General features: G+C 43.4%; 1 protein-coding gene across 1 annotated transcript in view; it reads left to right on the top strand.

Annotated features, from left to right (window-relative positions):
* The window catches only part of cemip (cell migration inducing hyaluronidase 1), a gene marked incomplete at its 5' end in the record, with an annotated part of 198,681 nt that overhangs the window by 91,088 nt on the left and 85,934 nt on the right, over positions 1 to 21,659 (top strand). Inside the window, 2 exons of the mRNA XM_080729340.1 lie at positions 3,943 to 4,090; positions 16,262 to 16,453. Coding sequence (XP_080585466.1) covers positions 3,943 to 4,090; positions 16,262 to 16,453 — 340 coding nt within the window. The remainder of the gene's footprint in view (positions 1 to 3,942; positions 4,091 to 16,261; positions 16,454 to 21,659) is intronic.

The raw sequence follows: 21,659 nt of genomic DNA, 5'->3' as shown, positions 1-21,659 counted from the left end.
TATTCATTTGGCCACGGACCCCCATCTCAAAATATTTAGTTCCAGGGACCCCCCAGAAGCAAAGTTTGAGTTAGGGTTAGGGTTAGGGTTAGTTCGCTTTGAAAATACATACAGTATATTCAAAGATTTGCACACATTTTCACGACTTTTTTTCAAAAATAGCAGATATACAAGCTCGCGGCGCGGCACTCGGTGCCGCGCTGTGAGCTTGTATATCTGCTATTTTTCACTGGTTAAAGCATTCAATAATTCTAGGCCTAAATGTGCCAACAACAGTGCCAACAACAGTGATGTGTCAGTAGGAAGACTGATTGGGTTAACTTACCTACCCTGGTGACAATGTCTGCAGTGTGGAATTATTCACAAGTCTCTGAACAAAATGTGCCAATTGCAATGACTGTTCAGCTTCCGTCATGCAAGGAGGGAGCAAGACATAGTCGGTTAGGAAAAGGAAATGCTCATTTGCACATCTGTAGTGTGGAGGTGTGAAGCAGCGCTATATATTTTGGAGAGAATTGATCGTAATTGGGGTCGTATTGGGATCATATCTGAGATACCGCACTTACTGTATATCGATATGCAATCTCACAATGTGTCGCAACACTTTGTAAGCTTAACTCATACGGAGCCGATCCCGAGAATACTCGTGAAAAATACTCGAGTATCATGGTGCCGATCCCGAGTATACTCGCGAAAAGTAATATATTACTGTAACGGCGGTTATCCTACCGGGTACATGCGCGGAATGTCCCGAGACGATCTCCCTCGCCGATTTATCATCATCCCGGATCCACGAGCACAAAATAGTAATCCCATAACATTGAGGCAGACGGGGAATCTCATCTTTAATGTCCATTATCTCCAAACAACACTTTCAAAGCGAGGATGGCAGTAGATATATAACACATGGCAGTAGATATATAACACATGTTGAAAAGCACCGATCGGCCATTACACAACACCATGTGGACGATGACCGCTTCCTGTGAATGACGCGATGACGTCAAACCGGAAGTGTTTACGCTATGGACTTCTGGCCTTCAAAATAAGACAACGGTCGTGGATGCAGCCTGCGGGAGGCACGCTGGACATTTTAATCCGTTAATTTCAGGAGCACGAAATGAGTTAATAGATCTTCTATTTTCACCAAAAGTGCTGAACGTCCACCTGTTATGAATACGGACGCTAGGGTTCACGTGCTTAAACATACCGCAAAGGAGACATTTAACATCGACGACGCGACTGTTTTAAAAAAATAAAGCGCAAAAAGTAAAGTGCAAAAGCGGCAAGTGCTCATTTATCGTGCATTGCTCTATTACAGTACGATTCCGCGTTAAGAGTTCAGCTGCCTGATGATGGGGGCTGGAACAAACGATAGCGAGTGGTTTGATTTACACTCTGGCACACAGTGAGACTTTCCTCCTGATGGCAGAGGTTCACATTCAGAGAAGAGGGGGACCGTTGAGCGTCCTCAATGGTTTTGATGATGAAAAGAGAGTCAGCCAGAGCAAATGTTGATAATAGAAAAGGCAGTTACTAAGCTGGGTTTTTCTGGCTGATAACTAAGCAATTATAGCATTCTTTTGAACTGGAGTTTTCCAACCAGCGGTGCTGATAGGCTATCTGAAGTAATTCAGAAAGTTTTTTGTGAAATGTGTCAAGGCAGTACTTTCCAAAGTAGCTCGGCAAAGCAAGCACAATACAGCCTCGGAGCAGCGCAACCTCCCCTGTGTGACTATTAGCTTGTATTATGGCCTAGGGCTCCTTAGACATTATGTAGAGAAATCACCAAGTGGTACAGTAACATAGGCCTGGGAAAGAATAGTGTTCTCTCAATACTTGAACGGAAATGATTTATCTCTCGAGTGTACAAAGATAAACTGTATTCACCAGCTTTTCTCACGTTGTAAAATGTTAAGGTCATGCGTACACATCATTATGATAAATGTTGGCAGTTTCAAACCATAATACAGATTTCCATTATGTATGTATCGTCGTTGTCGGGTGGAAACCTCGTATCTCCAAGTTTCAAATTTCTACGTTCTTTCGGAAAGTAAAGCCCTGCTTAATCATACAAGGCCGTCGCACAAAAGTAGTGAAAACAGCAGATCTACAAGCACACAACGCCTCGCGGTGCGAGGCGTTGTGTGCTTGTAGATCGGCTGTTTTCACTAGTTTAAATCATTTCTAAAATGATAAATGCAAAACCAACGGTTTTGGGCATACAAGGTTTTCACCCGACAACGACGATATATTTTACAACAACTAACGCACAGACTACGTCTGAACAGCGTCCATAGCAGGCGTCTTCTGAACACAGGATGAAATTGGGGTATTTTTTTGTCACTGTAAATTTGCACGTACACGTACAGTACGTGAAATTTGTCTACTGCATTTATCCATCCTAATTATTGGGAGCAGTGAGTACTGTTAGTGCTGCGATCAGGGAGCAGTTTGGGGTTAAAGTGTTGCTGAGGGGACACTTCGACACATGCAGGAGACCGTGACCAGGGTTCAAACCAGGGACTTTCTGCTTTCCCAGACGCCCTCTCAACCCACTGAGCTATGGCCGCCCCGGGCAAAGCTGATACATACACGCACACAGTGCACATCATGTTACTCACGTAGCGGCTCTAGCGTGCACGTTACACACCCAACCCTTGAACGTCGTACAGTGCATGCTCACCGTGGCATCCCCCTGTGCACGTACATGCATTCTCTCGCGCGCATATCCACACACGCAGAGCGCGCACACACACAGATGGAGACACTAACTTTGATGTGCCAAACGAGAAGCAAGCGATGGGGGGATGCTCGCTCTATTTCCATTTTTATGGCCGTAACTCGAGCCAACCAGTCAGACCTTCCTCCGCTGCAATTGGTCAGCCGCGCTGGCCTGGCAGGACCCGGGCCGTTATTGTACGACTGGGACTTCTGCACAGGCAGGCCCCGGCCAGCAGGGGCGTCACAAGGGGTAGGAAAGTGGGACTGAGTTACCGGGGCCCAAGGTGGAGGGGCCCTAGTAACTTAAGCTATTGAAAAATAGCAGATATACAAGCTCACAGCGCGGCACCGAGTGCCGCGCTGTGAGCTTGTAGATCTGCTATTTTTGAAAAGTCGTGAAAATGTGCGCAAATCTTTGAATATATGTATTTTTTAAGTGAACATTTGTAACTCAAATTTTGCTTCTGGGGGGTCCCTGGAACTAAATATTTTGAGATGGGGGTCCGTGGCCAAATACATACCATTTTGGGGGTCCTGCACATGAAAAGGTTTGAGCTCCGCTGACATCGAAACATAGTTTAAAAAAAAAAAAACCTTAGAAGGATTTGAAATATTCAAAGATTGTCGTGATTTTTCAAAAATAGCAGATCTACAAGCTCACAGCGCGGCACTCGGTGCCGCGCTGTGAGCTTGTATATCTGCTATTTTTCAATAGTTAAAGCACAGGGGCCCCACAGTGAATCCTTGTACCCAGGGCCCAGAATTTGGTGCGACACCCCTGCCCGGCCCAGCGAATGTGAATCTAAGCCTGGCACCACCGAAGGCATAAAGCAGCAGCTGTTAGCCTTCCATGGAGATAAGCTATGGAGAGCTCGGGCTCTTGTCCCGCTGCCTGCGCCACGCTCGTTCCATTACCATAAAAAACGGCGAGGTCCCAGCTCGCCTTTTCAAAGACCGATGTGCTGCACTGCGGCTCCGTCCAAAATAACATGACATATCCTCTGCTCCTCTTCAATAGCTCCTCTGTGGCCATATCCTGTCTTGTTTTTGGCACCTCTCTTTTCCTTTCTGTTCCTCTCTCGCATTCTCCTGTCCTTTTGTGCGCGCGTTCGTGCGTGCGTGTCATTCTCTCTCCCTCTCTCTCTCCCTCTCTCCCTCTGGCCCTGTCAATCTCACTCTCTCTCTCTCTCTCTGTCTATCTCTATTTATGGCCTCCAGGCGGAGACCCACGACGGCGTGCCAGCCAACCAGACAGGAGATGTGCTCCACAAGAATGATAAGGACTACGGCTTTGTCTGCCTCAACAAGGACCAGGCTCACGGCCTCTGTCGCAACTACAGGGTTCGCTTCCTCTGTGGGAAACTAGGTAATGCTCACGACGAGCCACTACTACTGTATGTTATGTCTGTGTACACGTAAAATGCGACTGTTTGTATGTCTGAGTCTGTGCGTGTGCGTGCATCCCACTATGGTCTGGAATGCACATGAGCCCCACATCTCAACGCAGGACAACACTGCCAGCCGCGCTGCCAGCGCAGAGTTCACGTGCAAAGGCCCAATCAGGCTGAGATGCAGCACATGCCGACAGGGAGTTCCACCGTTCCTCTGGAAACTTGGCGTCTCTCTCTGCCCGGGCTTGTCCGCTCTGTGTTTGTGTGGTGAGAGGGATGGAGAGATGGAAAGAGAGAGAGAGAGAGAGAGAGAGAGAGAGAGAGAGAGAGAGAGAGAGAGAGAGAGGGAGAGAGAGAGAGGGAGAGGGAGAGGGAGAGAGAGAGAGAGAGAGAGAGGGAGAGAGAGAGAGAGAGGGAGAGAGGGAGAGAGAGAGAGAGAGAGAGGGAGAGAGAGAGAGAGAGAGATGTAGAGAGAGAGAGGGAGAGAGAGAGAGAGAGAGAGAGAGAGAGAGAGAGAGAGAGAGAGAGAGAGAGAGAGAGGCTGCGGGTGAAGGTGTGTTAGCCTGTCAAAGATGTTGCCGTTGTGCGGAAACCTCGTATCGACATATTTCAACGTTTTATGTTTTCGTTTTTGTAAATTACAGTAATGCCCTACTTCACCATACAGTATTGTCGCACAAAAGTAGTGAAAATAGCCGATCTGCAAGCGATGCGGCGCGTTGTGAGCTTGTACTGTAGAGCTCACTATTCATCACTATTTTTTTTTTATACTAATAAAAAAGGATCGGTTTTGGACACACAAGGTTTCCATCTGACAGCTCTTTGCTATTCAGTGGTAACACACTCTTAAGCCTGATTCCAGTGGTGGAAAAAGTACTCTTTACTTAAGTAAAAGTATCGATACTGCAATGTATAAATACTCTGTTACCAAACTATACCAAACAAAGGAGATCTACATGCTCAGCTCTGTGAGCTTGTAGATCTGCTATTTTTGGCACTCGACATGACGTTCAGTCAAGTACAAATCAGTACAAACAGTATCACACAAACAAAATTGTGCACTTTACTGCCACACACAGAGCTCTCTCTGTGTGTGTGTGTGTGTGTGCGTGTGTGCGTGCGTGCGTGCGTGCGTGCGTGCGTGCGTGCGTGCGTGCGTGCGTGCGTGCTCGAGCTAGGGATGATGACATGTCAGAAGTAGATTCCTCAAGGCCACGCTGAGTGGTCTAAACAGAAACCCAGCCTTGCACTGCAAATGGAGTTAAGGCACATAAACACACACAGACACACGCTGCTTCAAATAAACATGGTAAAACTCCACAGTGTCCATTTAACTCTTGGGTTTATACAAATATACATTCCTACACTCTCTGAGCTACAGATTGTTACATTGGCACTGAGGATTTCACTGTGTAGTCGTCGAGTTTATTTGCTCTTTGAATTCGTATCGCTATTTCCGTACCGTGCGCGTGTGTGCGTGCGCGTGTGGTGTCTGACAGAGAGAGTGATGGGTACATTTAATCATGTGGTTAAAGTTATGAGATAAGATCGATCGGTGCAACGGTGATTGAGGTGAACGGAGAGGTGTACTTTCAAATCAATCAAATTTTTTTATGAATCTTTGCGATGCTTCAGGCATCATCTGAGCCTGGTCCACCCATAGAGGTATAATATAATAGAGGGCACATGGCAGATGGATGTTTGGACAAAATCTTTAGGAGTACTGGAGGATAGGGCATTCACCAAATATTCGAATATTCAAATATTCGAATATCAAAGTCACTATTCGACGTTGTTCACCGAAGTCGAATATTCACTTTTTTTTCTTTTTTTCTTTTTTTCAAAAAAATATATAGTTTATAAAGCTTGGCGACATAGTAAGTCATAAGAATGAGTTGTCAATGCCCCTGGTGGATGAATTTGTTAATGCTCTATACCAGGGGTTCTCAAACCTTTTTAGGCTGTGACCCCCAAAATAAACATATTTGAACTGGGGACCCCCACCCTGACAAGCACTTGGAATTGTTGGTATTAATGTGACTCAGTTCCACAGATAAATATTGTGAAAATAGCAGATCTACATGCACACAACGCCTCGCAACGCGAGGCGTTGTGAGCATGTAGATCGGCTATTTTCACAATGTTTGCCTCTTGCTTACTTAATATTTGACAGTTTGGCCAGTCCTGTCGAATATTCAACTATTCGAATACTTTGAGGTCGAATAATTTGAATACTAAAAATCACTATTCATGAATGCCCTACTGGAGGAGTGCTCAAAAAAATGTGTTTTGCAAAAATCGGCCTCCTGGTGGCGCTATAACAGGCCCATGTGAAAGATTTGGGGCAGAGTTTCTGCTCTGGAATCCAGGGAGTGTGTGTGCGCAGTTTTGCTGCCGTCAAGCCAACGGTGCTGGAGATTAGCTGTTAACAGAGGGACACACAGCAAACACGGACGGACGGAGGGACTGACAGACGCGACCGCGGTTTTCCCGGTGAACCTGAGCGCAACGGTGGGGGCATGGGAGTGTGGGGAACGTAAAGTCAAAGCTGGCCTGTAGTAGGGGGAATTAAGTGTCAAATCGTTACGCGGCGGATAAAAGCATGAAATTTGATACAGAGGTCCCTTGGGTCATCCAAAAACATCCTAGAAGGGGTGCCCAAAAAAATCTCATACAGGAAGTGAGTTATGGACAAAAGTCAAAATGGCCGCTTAAACTGTTGACCGTTGACTCAAAAGACACCAAAAGAATCTCCAAAAAGCATAAGATTTGGCACAGATGTCCCTTGGGTCATCTTAAAACATCCTAGAAAGGGTGCTCAAAAAAATCTTAAACAGGAAGTGAGTTATGGACAAAAGTCAAAATGGACGCTTAAACTGTTGACCGTTGACTCAAAAGACACCAAAAGAATCTCCAAAAAGCATGAAATTTGGCACACATGTTCCTTGGGTCATCCAAAAACATCCTAGAAGGGGTGCCCAAAAAGATCTCATACAGGAAGTGAGTTATGGACAAAAGTCAAAATGGCCGCTTGAACTGTTGACCGTTGACTCAAAAGACACCAAAAGAATCTCCAAAAAGCATAAGATTTGACACACATGTCCCTTGGGTCATCCTAAAACATCCTAGAAGGGGTGCCCACATTTTTTTAAAACAGGAAGTGAGTTATGGACAAAAGTCAAAATGGCCACTTAAACTGTTGATCGCTGACTCAAAAGACACCAAAAGAATCTCCAAAAAACGTATAGAATCTCATAGACGCACACACTTTGGCACATGTATCCCTTGGGTCATCCTAAGGAATCCAAAGAAATCTGAAACAGGATGTTAGTTATTGCCTAATTTACAGTATTGACAGATGATGTAAAAGACACCTAAAGAGTACAGAATATCATAAAGGCATGAAATGTGGTAGAAATATCCCTTGGGTGATCTTAACGCATCCTAGAAGGGGTGCCCAAATATGTTTTAAACAGGAAGAGGGTTTTTGTCTAATTTCAAAGTGGCCACCTAAAGCAGTTGACACTAAAGAAAACATAAAGGGATGCTATATAAACATATTATTTGGCATGTAGGCCTAAACCTTATTATATACTAGAAGGGGTTATTTATTTGTTTGGGAAGGGACCATATTGAAGTAATTCTGAATGGCTGTTTAAACAGTTGACAGCTGCAGTCTGCATAAACCTGGGCTATTTTTCAGTCTACCTTCTGTGTACATCCCCCTTCTCTGTGTACATCATCTCCCCCTTCTCCGCTCCCTCCACTGGCTCCCATTTGCTGCCCGCACAGAGTAAAAAGAGAATGGCACTACCATACCATCAAAACCCGATAGAACCCTACCCTTAATGTACTTAAGTCTTTGAATCTTCTTTATTTATCTAACCCTCTGCATGCATATTCATACTTATTTTACTCTGCATCTTATCTTCTGCATATTCTTATTTTACTCTATAGATGTATATTTCTATTTTGCACTCTACATCTTCTTGCTTATTTTGGTCCATCTTCACTCTATCTTTTCTTCTAGATCATTACAGTTTTTTGTGATTAGTGTTTAGTAACTACGCATGTGTGCAATTTCATAATGACCAGCACATTGACATAATGCTGTGCAAGGTAACCCAGCATCTACACTTTCTCGAACAGAGGGGCTACTGCTCGATTTGAATGTTATAGCAGTGCAGCCTGTGTGGGAGGAATGGTTTCCATTGAGAGACTATTATGAGCAAACAGGTCCTCCCATTTTCATAATAGCCACTTTAAGCTTTTGGCGGCTACGGCAGATGAAAACGGTAACCGGAAATGATCATCGCTCGATAGATAAACCTGACGCCGTCGCGGCCGTCTCTACAACGCCAGAAGCTCCCTTCCCAAGTAGTGGCTGGAACGTCTGCTGCGTGTACGCATCACCATGGGAACCAAAGAGTTCAGTAAAAGAGGTGGGACCCCGTCACCGATGGCAGTTTGCTTAAGGATTTTGACTGCTACAGCGATTACGTCATAGCAGCCGTAGTCCAGCCTCGGTTGCAGTTGTACAAACGGGCTGCTTAAACTGCCTAATGTCCGTTGTCTTGTCATACTGAACACAGGTGTATATTTCAAGCACTGTAACACTGTTTGATTCTTGGCTAAGCACTTCAAAAGGATTAACCATACAATAAATAACCCCTTCTAGAATAATAAGCAGTACTCAATACAGTATGTACCAACTTATAGGTTTTTATGAAGTCCCTTTATAATAATGATGATAATAATAGCTCAAATGCATATAGCTATTTTCTAAGTACCCAAAGTCGCTTTACATAGGGAAAGGAAGGAACCAAAACCAACTTTGTGTTCTTTTGTGTCAACTGCTTTAGGTGGTCATTTTCCATTTTGTTTAGCTGTTTCAGATTATTTTGGGCACCCATTCGAGAATCTCTTAGGATGCTTTTGTATGCTTTTATGAGATTCTTTAGTTGTCTTTTGAGTCAATCGCCAATACTTTAGGCGTCCATTTTCAATTTTGTCAGTAAGTTCCTGTTTCAGATGTATTTGGGCACCCCTTCTAGGATGTCTTAGGATGACCCAGGGGACACATGTGCCAAAGTGTATGCCTTTATGAGATTCTATAGGTTTTTGAGTCAATAGCCAACACTGTAGGTGGCCATTTTCAATATTGTCATTAATTCACTTCCTGTTTAAGATTTATTTGGGCACCTCTTCTAGGATGTCTTAGGATGACCCAAGGGACATGTGTGCCAAATATTATGCTTTTTGGAGATTACTTTTGTGTCTTTTGAGTCAACGGTCAACAGTTTAGGTGGCCATTTTGACTTTTGTCCATAACTCACTTCCTGTTTAGGAGTTTTTTGGGCACCCCTTCTAGGATGTTTTAGGATGACCCAAGGGACATGTGTGCCAAATTGTATGCTTTTTGGAGATTCTTTTGGTGTCTTTTGAGTCAGTCAACAGTTTAAGCGTCCATTTTGACTTTTGTCCATAACTCACTTCCTGTTTATGATTTTTTGGGGAATCCTTCTAGGATATTTTAGGATGACCCAAGGGACATGTGTGCCAAATCTTATGCTTTTTGGAGATTCTTTTAATGTCTTTTGAGTCAACAGTCAACAGTTTAGGCGGCCATTTTGAAATGTGTCCATAACTGTCTTCCTGTTTAAGATTTTTTTGGGCACCCCTTCTAGGATGTTTTAGGATGACCCAAGGCACATCTGTACCAAATTTGGTGCTTTTATCCACCGCGTAACGATTTGGCCATTTTATGAGGTTAATTCCCCCTACTACTGGGGAACACACCACTGATTATTGCCGATGATGGGGAGGTTATAGCTTTATGTATTGAGAGGCATTCTTGCAGATTTCGTAAGAGTCTCGTCGCCAATTGCAAGATATTTAAAAGTTATTTGGGGCCATGATGATGATAACCCCTTCTTCCCACTACTATAAGGATTCATATTGTCTGTGTTATTGTTTACAACCACAATTATTCACGTGTGGCAAGATAGCGGTTCCACTAGTTAGAAGCCTTTTCAGAAGTTCATTTAATGTTTTCCATTTAATGATTTCCTTTATCCTCATCTAATCTTGCGCTAATGCACGCAGCTGTTTTCGCCAGGTTTTAAAGCCTAGTAGGTTTTTCAGAAGTTAATTGAATGTTTCCATTTAATGATTTCCTTTATCGTTATCTTGCGCTAATGCACGCAACTGTTTCCGCCAGGTTTTAAGGTCTTATTTTAGTTGTTTCCCATAAGCTCACGACCCTCCTTGCCCATCGGCCCCCACCGTTGCGCTTAGGTTCACCGGGAAAACCGCAGTCACTTGACAGACAGGGTGCAAAACAGTTTCCATGTCTTCAACCTGGTGGAGACAACAACAGTACATGCGTACTGTAAATGGAACCTGTTACAACTCAACTAATTGATGGTTTGGTCCAGCTACTATTCAGCCAGCTCTTACTTGAAGTTGACAATGGAGCGAATCGACTTAAGGCTTGTAGATAACTCAAAATAAATTGTTAAATTAACATAAACCACAAAAGAAAACACATGAATCCCCTAATGCAGTCGCCATGGCAAATAACAATAACACAAAAATAGAATAGAAAAATGACTGGCTGCGAAGTCTCTCCTCATGCAGCCAACTAACAGCCTAGAACGCTACAATATTCACATTTGAATCCAATCAAATAGATTTGGCTGCTGCTTCAGTGTTTGAGTCACTGGAGTGCACTGTTACGTGACCCAATCACAGACTGTAGCCTACCGTAAATGAAAACAATACCAGAGGGGGGATTTTATTGTTGAGCATTTAGTCACACAAAAGCATTCTACAGTATACCCAGTCCAGTGCTTTTCTATTCCCTACAATACAACATACCATCACATCTTCTCATCAACATGTTTACCTCAATACAACAGTCACAATAGGACTCCTAAAATAATTCTATACTAATGGTATTATGCTAAACTATTTTGTCAGCAAATCGTTTCGCATCATCTGAAATGTTTCAGATTCAGTCTAGTTTTAGTCGACTAAATGTCATAAGATTTTAGTCGACTAAATGTACAGTTGATTTTGTCGCAATGGCTGTTTTTTATAGCCATAAGCCGATCGGTTATTTTCAGAGCACAACAAAATGACTTGTAGTCGGGGATCCACATGCCCAAAAGCTCAAGGAATAAGGTTGAACCTGTGATGTTCTGCCGCACTTTTTATTTCATTTTTATCTATTAGTTTACTCATTAAGGTACACAGAATGAGAGGCCTGCTCTGCTGGAAACATCGCGAAAAAAAGTTAAGGCCATTTGTATATTCACTGTCCCATTGACTCCACTACACAGGAAAGGAAATAAATTTAAACAAAAGAAAAAATCTGCTTCAAGTAGCATGTGAGGGATCAAACTGGAGGGTTTTCATGATTCTGAATCCATTGCAAGCATTTGTTTTGCACAAAAAACATTCCTTGGACTAGAAAACGGACCAACAAAAGTATGAAAAGTGATGATTCATCACTGTGATGACTGTGAAAAGTGATGACTCATCACTTTTCACACTTTTGTTGGTCCGTTTTCTAGCCCAAGGAATGTTTTTGGTGCAAAACAAAAGCTTGCGATGGATTCAGAATCATGAAAACCCTCCAGTTTGACCCCTCACATGCTACTAAAAGCAGACTTTTTTTCTTTTTTAAATATTTCTAGTGGAGTCAATGGGGCAGTGAATATACAAATGGCCATAACTATTTTTCGCGATGTTTCCGGCAGAGCAGGCCTCTCATTCTGTGGACCTTAATGACCAAACTAATAGATAAAACAGAAATAAAAAGTGCAGCAGAACATCACAGGTCCCCTCCCATTTTGAGGGACTGGATCCCCGGCTACTTGTCTTTTAGTTCTACTGGATCGCTTCTCCACTAGTCCCTCCCTAACATTATAGTCTACTTTTTATTTTGTTTTGTTGTCAGTTTAAAAGGGTAGTCGATGATACTTTTCCGCAATAGTTTTAGTTTACGAAATGAACACTGGAAGGATGAGAGGTGAAAGGGGTGAGAAGGCTGTGAGGGGATGCAGGGGCGTGATGATGAAACCATGAGGGGAAAGAGGACAACATGAGACATGAGGGGGACGAGGACATGGAGGACAAAGGTGATGAAGGAGGACAAGAGACGGAGTAGAGAGGAGCCAGGGATGACAGTCGCAGGTGTGGGACGAAGGTCCCAGGGGGTAGAGTGAAACCCTGTATACGTCAAGCATGGCTGTCTGGTGGAAGAACCTGAAAAGCCGAGGCCAGAGGAGAAAGACTTGAACAAATGGGGTGATGGAGGTATGCGAGACACAAAGCACAGATGACAGATAGACCTAACGAGGCATACTTCACTGATTGGTAATGGTATGGAAAAGATAGGGGAGGAGTTGTTATCAGAACTATCAGAGAGATGTTTTCATATCTCGGTTTACTCCGTTGAGGCAATTACAGTATATTACAGGAATGGTGGATCGTGTAAACTACGAATATTCATATATTATTCAATATTCCATCATTATTGGCAACAAAAAAAACTGTCAAATCTTATCGTTGATTTGGAGTTTTCGGTGTATTCAGAGAGGAGTTGTTATCAGATAGTGAGGGAGAGTTGTTATTAGATAGGTTAGTATCAGTTGGGCATGTCGAAGAGTTGTTATCAGATAGATTGGTATCAGGTGGTGGGGTATTCCCTCCTGAACAGCAGCTGTTCCAACTCCATTAGTCATTATGCCAATCTACCCCCATGTGTATATAGCTCCTGTCACGGCCAAACCCTTACCTTTGGGGAGGGTGTAGACTAGAGAACCATGGGTCCCCTCCTATACACGAGTCCACAGCTGCTTCTTTTCATCTGATATTGAGGGCTTTCACCCGGGAGGACATAAAGCCCCTGGAGGAACACGCTATCCCTCCCAGTTCCACTCCCTAACCAACCTATAAGAGTCGCTAGTGCAACGACAGAGAGCGCCCAATCGTGAATTTACCCCTGCACCACCCGGACGACGACAACTATTTTCAACAGACCTCATACAGTACAACAGAATTCTCTTTGTATCTATCTATCTATCTATCTATCTATCTATCTATCTATCTATCTATCTATCTATCTATCTATCTATCTATCTATCTATCTATCTATCTATCTATCTATCTATCTATCTATCTATCTATCTATATCTATCTATGTCTGTCTGTCTGCATAGAGTTAGACATTGCTACATTTCTGTTTCTTTCTGCCTCTCTCTCTCGTGACACATAGCTCCGTCACATTCCTCTTCAACCACACTCTTTTCTTTTTTTGTCTTTCTGTTCTGCAACCAAGAGAAAGGGAACATGCGGCTTCTATTTGCCTGTTGTGGTGGTTTGGTGAAACTCCACGTACGGAGTCTAATACAGGGCTCAGTTTGAAGAGAACCGCAGACCTAAGGCAGTGCCAAGTCACCCCGAGACACCACCAGTTACTGCTACCGCGGTTACTCCCGTCTGTCCTATTAAAGTCGTCTTTCCTTAATGCACACTGGTCCGACAGGATTTAGTCCTAGTCGGACTGCAGCCGCATTGTGCAGAGGTTGCGCTCCCTGCGCTGTCAACGGAGACGTATTATATCATGCAGCATTCTTACACACTTTATCCCTCTTGAACTTTGGGAAAACCCAGCTGGAATTCCATAATCCTGGCCCGTCATATGAAATTGAGTTGAGCTGCTAAAACCAGGATTCCATCGTAATCTCTGCAAATATTATGAGTATGTGTGAAACCCCAAATGTTTGAATCCCATTTCAAAGCAGAAGATCTGCATACTTATGGCTGCTTAGGAAAACCTAGAATACGATATGCACTCAGTAGTCTAATCACTGTGATGAGCCCGCAGGGCTGTACATTTTTTGAATAAATATAAACATTTTGATCAGGGACGTGCTGGGCCCCTGATTCAACCCGGGAAAAAGAGTTGGAGAGGCCCTGATTGCGCGCTATAGAGAGAGATCTCGCTCTATAGCGCTGCTGCTACTCAAAGATTTGCCATTTCAGATCATGACAAGTGACAAGCCAGTGGGCCAATTACATGAGTTATATTTCGTCGTTGTTGGGTGGAAACCTTGTATGTCCAAAACTGTTTGTTTTGTATTTATCATTTAAAAAAAGATTTACACTAGTGAAAACAGCCGATCTACAAGCACACAACGCCTCGCACCGCGAGGCGTTGTGTGCTTGTAGATCTGCTGTTTTCACTACTTTTGTGCGACGGCCTTGTAATATATGATGAAGCAGGGCTTTGCTTTGCGAAAAAATGTACAAATTTGAAACTTGGAGATACGAGGTTTCTGCCCGATTTACTTTGTTGGCCGCCCAGCCCCCAAAATGGAACAAAGGCCGACATTTTATTTTACATTTTTTCGGCCGTTCGAGCGTTGTCCCACTTTTCCCAATGGCCAGCACGTCCCTGATTTTGTTCACAAATCTTCTCTTATGGCAGTCCCTGGCACACAATATTTTCAGGGGGGTGTCTGCGTGACAGTGTGACGCAGGTTCCGAGTCCCGTTCCCACAGGGTTTTGCTGCCTGTCATTAAGTGTTTAAGTGTGCCTGCCATGCAATGGCAAAACACTTATTGTAATCCGCCATACTTAATAATAATGATCCCACAAAATTTCGGCACGTAATAAGTGCCGCACGATTTACGCCACCGCCGCAATATATACATCAAAACGTGCGGCTCGGCCGGGAATGGGGTGCTATTACTTATCTAAGAGAAAAGTTGTATCGTTTAATTGATATTAATTTATTCGTGAATTAATTTTACCCATTGACTTATAATGGGAATAGCAAAAACTCACATTCAATATTTTTTTTCTCGCAAACCATAGGGGCTACAGTTTCAAAACTTGGAGAGGAGATTTATAATGATATCAAGGATTAAATAAAAAATAATTTCGTCAGTTGGCCTCATGGTGGCGCTATAACAGTCCACTTTACCTTTCGGCCTGTAACTCTTGAACCGTGGGTCGGAAAATTAAAATTCCTTTTTCCCTGGATTCCTTGGGTCATGACGCATCTCCTTATATAGGCCGTGCCCATTTGCGTCAGGATAGATTTTCCGCCATTTTGAATTTCCTTCAAAACACACTTTTTGCTCCTTTTCCTACATATTTTCTCCAAATGTCACAAAAATCAATACACACGATCTATGGACTCATGCGATAAACATATTTAAACGATATTTTGATAGTCCATACCGTTCTTCCGTAACAGGGTTCCAAAGTTGGCGGGAGGAGCCCGTTTTGTAAGAAGTAGCCATAAATCACAAACGAAACATCCAGTCAACACCAAATTTTAACCAAAAGTGGGGGGCGCTATACTGAACATATACCCAAAAGCATTTCCACTTCGACCCATAGGGGGCACCACAAATGCGCAAAACTTAACCGTTTCATGCCAAAACGTGTTTTTCAGGGGGAACGACCCTCTCAAAACGAAACACTAACTACACAGACTTAGCGAGCTGCAGGCACACTTAAAATTTCTTAGAAATTTTCTTTTCTAGTTCCCTATCTCTTCCCCGTTTCCTGTCCAACACACTTCACTTCACTGCCAATAAAGGCATAAAAAGCTCACAGCGTGAGCTTATGTAGATCTGCTATTTTTGAAAAATCTTGCAAATTTGTGCAAATCTGTGAATGTATATATTTTTAAAGCAAACATTTGTGATGCAAATCTTTCTTTCTCTTGGTCCCTGGAACAAAACATTTGAGATGGGGTCCGCAGGTCAAATACACATAATTCTAAGGGGTCCTTGACATGAAAAGGTTGAGCACCACTGATATAGAAACACATCGTCGTTGTCGGGTGGAAACCTCGTATCTCCAAGTTTCAAATTTGTATGTTCTTTCGCAAAGTTAAGCCCTGCTTCATCGTACAAGGCCGTCGCACTTAACGCCACCGCGAGGCGTTGTGTGCTTGTAGATCGGCTGTTTTCACTAATTTAAAATCATTTTTAAAATAAAAAATGCAAAACGAACGGTTTTGGACATTTTCGAAAATTTTCAGGTCTTAATGGGTTTTAAAATAAATAGCACTTTGGGGGTCCTAGACATGAAAGTGTGTTGTGTGTGTGTGTCCCTGCAGTGCGTCCCCAGGCCTCCATCTCCATCACCACGCTGTCCAACAGCAGCATGCTGGAGCTGGCGGAGGCTCCGGAGGGCTGGCGGGCCGGGGACCGGGTGGTGGTGTCCAGCACAGACTACTCCATGCACCAGGCGGAGGAGTTCAGGCTGCTGCCCTGCTCCACCTGCACACCCAACCAGGTCAAGGTCCAAGGTGAGTGAGCTGCTGCTGACCCAGTGCCGGTTCTAGGACTCAAGTGGCCCTATGCAAGATTATTTTAGGTGGCCCCTCACTAACGGATGCGCGCGTACGCGCGCATCCGTTAGTGAGGGGCCACCTAAAATAATCTGTTGCACCAGATCGAAATGTTCTTTTTGGAGGCATATTGACTTGCTCATGAAAGTACAGGCAGCCAGGCCTAGAATGAAGTTTGGGATTATGAGGAAGGAGGAAGGGGGAGGGCATATTAAAATAATAACGCTAGTTTTTGGATAGGGGATACATGACATAATGTAACAATATGTTTAAAAAACATCTTCTTCCTGTGATGTGGCCCCCTTTTTGGTTGTGGCCCTAAGCGGCCGCTTATGTTGCTTATGCCAGGAACCGGCCCTGCGCTGACCTCTCTGCTGCAGACACGTGCACACATAGACATCAAAGGGGGCTTGAGCCCCTGCCCTTTTATCCATCTGTAAAAAAGTGCCCTCTCCAGACCATGAATGCAGTTTTTACTGTGGTGAAAGAAATGCAAATGCCCCTCTTTCCATGCCATAACCTGAAGGTGGCATTCAAGAGAATCGCCTTGTCCAAACTCTCCTGAACTTGAATGCAGCATCTTATGTTGAAAGAATTGCCCTCTCTGTGTAGAAATCAAGCATCGAAAATAGCCGACCTCCAAGCTCGACGCGTTGTGGCCGCAAATGGCCCGCGGGCCGCCTATTGGGGAACCCAATAGATAGAGAGAAGAGAGTGACTGATGATGGAGGACAAAGTGAGAGGTGTTTTTCTAAAATACTTATGCCTGGCCTATATTTCTAGACTGTCCCCAGCACAGCATGACTGACCTACTAAGAATCAATGCATATTCTGTCCTTAAATCATGCAAGGCCAGCTCTGTTTGCACAGGAGTGTATGTGTCCGTGCATGTGTGTGTGTGTGTTTGTAAATGCATGTGTGTGTGTGTGTGTGTGTGTGTGTGTGTGTGTGTGTGTGTGTGTGTGTGTGTGTGTGTGACTGTGTGTATATGAGAGAGAGAGAGAGAGAGAGAGAGAGAGAGAGAGGGAGAGCGCAATATTAGTAAAGAAAGCATGAAAGCGAGAGGGAGAGAAAAGCAAGAGAAATAAAGAAAAAGGAGGTGCAAGAGTGTGAGAAAGAGAACAGTGGGTATGGAACACAGTGCTCATTTGACATATAGAGAATAGTTTGTTTGTGTGCTGAAAATAGCTGACAGAGACAGAGGGAGAGAGGGAGAGAGAGAGAGAGAGAGAGGGAGAGGGACTCTGGTGGAAGACTTACTGTAAATAGGCACTGAGTGTGTGTGGTGGTGAGCTGTGTGTTCCATTCCATGTCCTTCTCTTTGAGCCCACTTGAGTTCAGAACAAAGACGTGCGACGCGAGAGGATGAAACATCAAATCAGAATAGAGCACACGGTAAACATTCTAACACCGACGTGAGCCTTGTGACGGCTGGTGAAGCGTTACTCAAAGCAGTGAGAACAGCGTTAGCCATTATCTGGCCATTATCTAAAAGGCTCATTCTAAAATGCCATCGTTCTTCGTGGTAAGACAGTGCTCTTTCTTGATTGGCTATGCTCAGAGACGTCACACCAAATTCTGGGCCCTGGGTACAAGGATTCACATTCCCCCCATGAATGTTAACTATTGAAAAATAGCAGATATACAAGCTCACAGCGCGGCACCGAGTGCCGCGCTGCGAGCTTGTAGATCTGCTATTTTTGAAAAATCTTGGAAATGTCTGCCAAGAAACCTATGTTTCCGTGTCAGTGATGCTCAAACTTTTTCATGTGAAGGACCCCCAAGATGATAAGTATTTGGCCACGGACCCCCATCTCAAAATATTTAGTTCCAGGGACTACCCCGGAAGCAAAATTTGAGTTACAAACGTTCGCTTAAAAAAAGAGATATTCAAAGATTTGCACACATTTTCACGACTTTTAAAAAATAGCAGATCTACAAGCTTGCAGCGCGGCACTCGGTGCCGCGCTGTGAGCTTGTATATCTGCTATTTTTCAATAGCTAAAGTTACTAGGGCCCCTCCACCTTGGGCCCTGGTAACTCAGTCCCACTTTCCTCCCCCTTGTGACGCCCCTGGCTATGCTGCTGACATATAGGGAACACTAACGCAGTCATTCTTGAGACATCCTACGTTTTTGTCTTGTTTCGTTTGCCTGGAGCGGCCACTTTGCACCAGCGGGAAAGACATTCATTAAAATTGCTGTGCTGCATTTGAATAGTTTTGAGGCAAAATGAGATATCCACCCTTTGAAAATCAAACGACGAGTCTCTCTCAAAAAAAAAAGCAATTGTGATGCATTTTGAACAGACATACAGTAGCTACTGTCCACATTGGCACCGTAAACATGTCTGTGAGTGTTTGTTTTATGTATTTATTCCTTTCCTTCCTTTTATTTCTTTTATGATCTGTCCAGATTTTACATTAAAGGAGTAGTTCACCCCCAAAATGACTTTTTTTCTATTGATTACTCATGCCATGGAGAGTAGAGTTCAATAATATTTTTTGGTTTTTGTCACATTCCTATACAAAAATTGGCTTTGAGTAAATTTACCCCCATTGATTCCAGATGGGGACCCGTTTCGAAACGGGTCCCCATCCGGAACGAATGGGGTTACATTTATTGTAATCATATTTTTGTCTTAGGAATGCGGCAAAAAACTAAAAATATTATTGAACTCTAGGTGACTAATCAATAGGAAAAAAAAACATTTTGGGGGTGAACTACTCCTTCAATCAATCAATCAATCAATCAATCAATCAATCAATCAAACTTTATTCATATACTGTAGCACATTTCATAAAGCAAGTGAGTCTTAAATCTAGTTCACTCTGCTACAATTATTCTCTTTAGCAGTCTAAAATAGAATATTTAAAACAGGGCTTTAGGCTGTGTCTGTCCTACAGCCCAGTGAAACAGGCCTTCATGAATGTTGTCCTCCATGGCTTGACCTCTTACTACATACATGAACCCAGCAGACAGCCGGATAGATATCCCTTTGATACAACGCAATACCATATTTTCTCTGCTGTGTATGTCTGTGTACGCCTGAAAGTGAGCGCATTCATTTTTACAGTGTGTAGTTGTCTCGTGTATCGTGCGTAGTACGCTTGCTGGCATCGAAAGTATATTCTCCACTTCCCCACTAACCTCATTACCATCTTTGCGGGCTGGGAGAAAGTGAAGCAAAGAGTTTGAGAATAAGAGTTCACACTGAGCCCCGAGGCCCTAAAGGAGCCCTTAACTCATTTAGGCCTTAACCAGTGAAAAATAGCAGATATACAAGCTCACAGCGCGGCACCGAGTGCCGCGCTGCGAGCTTGTAGATCTGCTATTTTTGAAAAAGTCGTGAAAACGTGTGCAAATCTTTGAATATGTATTTTTAAAGCGAACGTTTGTAACTCAAATTTTGCTTCTGGGGGGTCCCTGGAACTAAATATTTTGAGATGGGGGTCTGTTGCCAAATACATATCATTTTAGGGGTCCTTCACATGAAAAAGTTTGAGAATTACTGACATAGTAGTCTCTCAAGAACAGACTAACTGAGCTCCAGTTAAGTGAAAAGGACCTTTTCTTTGACGATGGCTAAGCCAGATTGCTGTCACAGAAACATAGGGTTTTTCAAAAAACCTTAGAAGGATTCAAAAGACACTTTAATATAGAATCCGGGTCCAAATTCAAATTGTCACGATTTTTCAAAAATAGCAGATCTACAAGCTCGCAGCGCGGCACTCGGTGCCGCGCTGTGAGCTTGTATATCTGCTATTTTTCAACAGTCAAAGCATAAAATAATGATACACAATATAGCGTACCCCCCGTTCTGAATCGGTTAAAGAAGTGCTGGGAATATAATTGACGGGAATAGCCCCGGGGGAGGATTGCGCCCCGGCAGCCTACTACTACTACAGTATACTACCACTATATAAACCCTTCCCACTGCCCTGGAGCTATGGCAGCTCTAACTCCCACTGTGGGGCCCGCAGCGATGGCAGAGCATCATCTCCAAAGAGAATGCGGTTCTGCCTCCTCCTCTAGTGAGATAGTGAGTCTATTTGCTGGTGCTGAGGCTTATCCCTGCAAGACCCGAATTAATTTCTACTGGCCCAAAAAAAAAAAAAAAAAATCAGATGGTGTTGTAGGAGTCCTAATCACAGGAAAATGTAATGTTAAAAAATTAATAATGTTTTTGTAAGGTTTTATAGCCATAAATCATAAATCATGCTCTAATTTGCATTTTGGGGATATTTTTCACAATAATAACATATTTTGTTCTAGACATTCTAATGATCACGAAAAAATTTATTACAGGTATTTTATTCATGTTTTAGTGAGGAATAGCTTCAGTTAAAAAGTGAGATGTTGTTCGTCCAGACGCTGGAATTTCAACTTCTCTGGGAGATGTGAATGTCAGCCTCTGTGGGGGGTATTTATATGCAAATATCGTGGCCAATGGCATTGTAATACTAAACAATAGGATTTAATGGTGATGTTAATGTGAAAAAAGAACAGGAAAACTAACTATATAATTCTTTAAAAAATGATTTAAAAAAACATTGCCAAAAAGCAACGCTGGGCCTTGCAGGGTTATACAGTAAAGGGATTATTCACCACCAACCCAACAATGACACCACGGGAATGTTTACCGCGCTGTAAAAACCCTGGGTGTTGAATTAACTCTGAGTATGTAGAAAATGTAACCAACCAAATGGACCATTTGGTTACATTTGTACACTCCCTGAGTTACGAAGGGATACATTAACCCATAGGATACTACTTTATTACATATTATAGTGTCAGTTGCTCATGGTTTTCGATCGCGGTCACCACCAACTCGGCGAATTGAGTAGCGCGGCTTGGGGAGGGGGCAAGTATGTACTGGTAAATGGTAAATGGTGCATTTATATAGCGCTTTTATCCAAAGCGCTTTACATAGATTGTGCATTACATTCACCCATTCACGCACACATTCATACACCGGTGGCGGAGGAAACCATGCAAGGCACCAACCTACTCACCGGGAGCAATTAGGGGTTCAGAGTCTTGCTCAAGGACTCTTCGACATTAACTCAGGGGGAGCTCGGATTCGAACTGGGAACCCTTCGTGCTCTAATAACGGTTTCTCTACCCCCGAGCTATGCCGCCCCTACTGTAGGTGTGACGCTCCA

This window comes from Nannobrachium achirus (assembly GCF_963921795.1).
Source record: "Nannobrachium achirus genome assembly, chromosome: 7".
In the NCBI taxonomy this organism is placed as follows: domain Eukaryota; kingdom Metazoa; phylum Chordata; class Actinopteri; order Myctophiformes; family Myctophidae; genus Nannobrachium; species Nannobrachium achirus.
The sequence above is the reverse complement of the archived record's forward strand: the minus strand, read 5'-3'. Positions and strand labels throughout refer to the sequence as shown.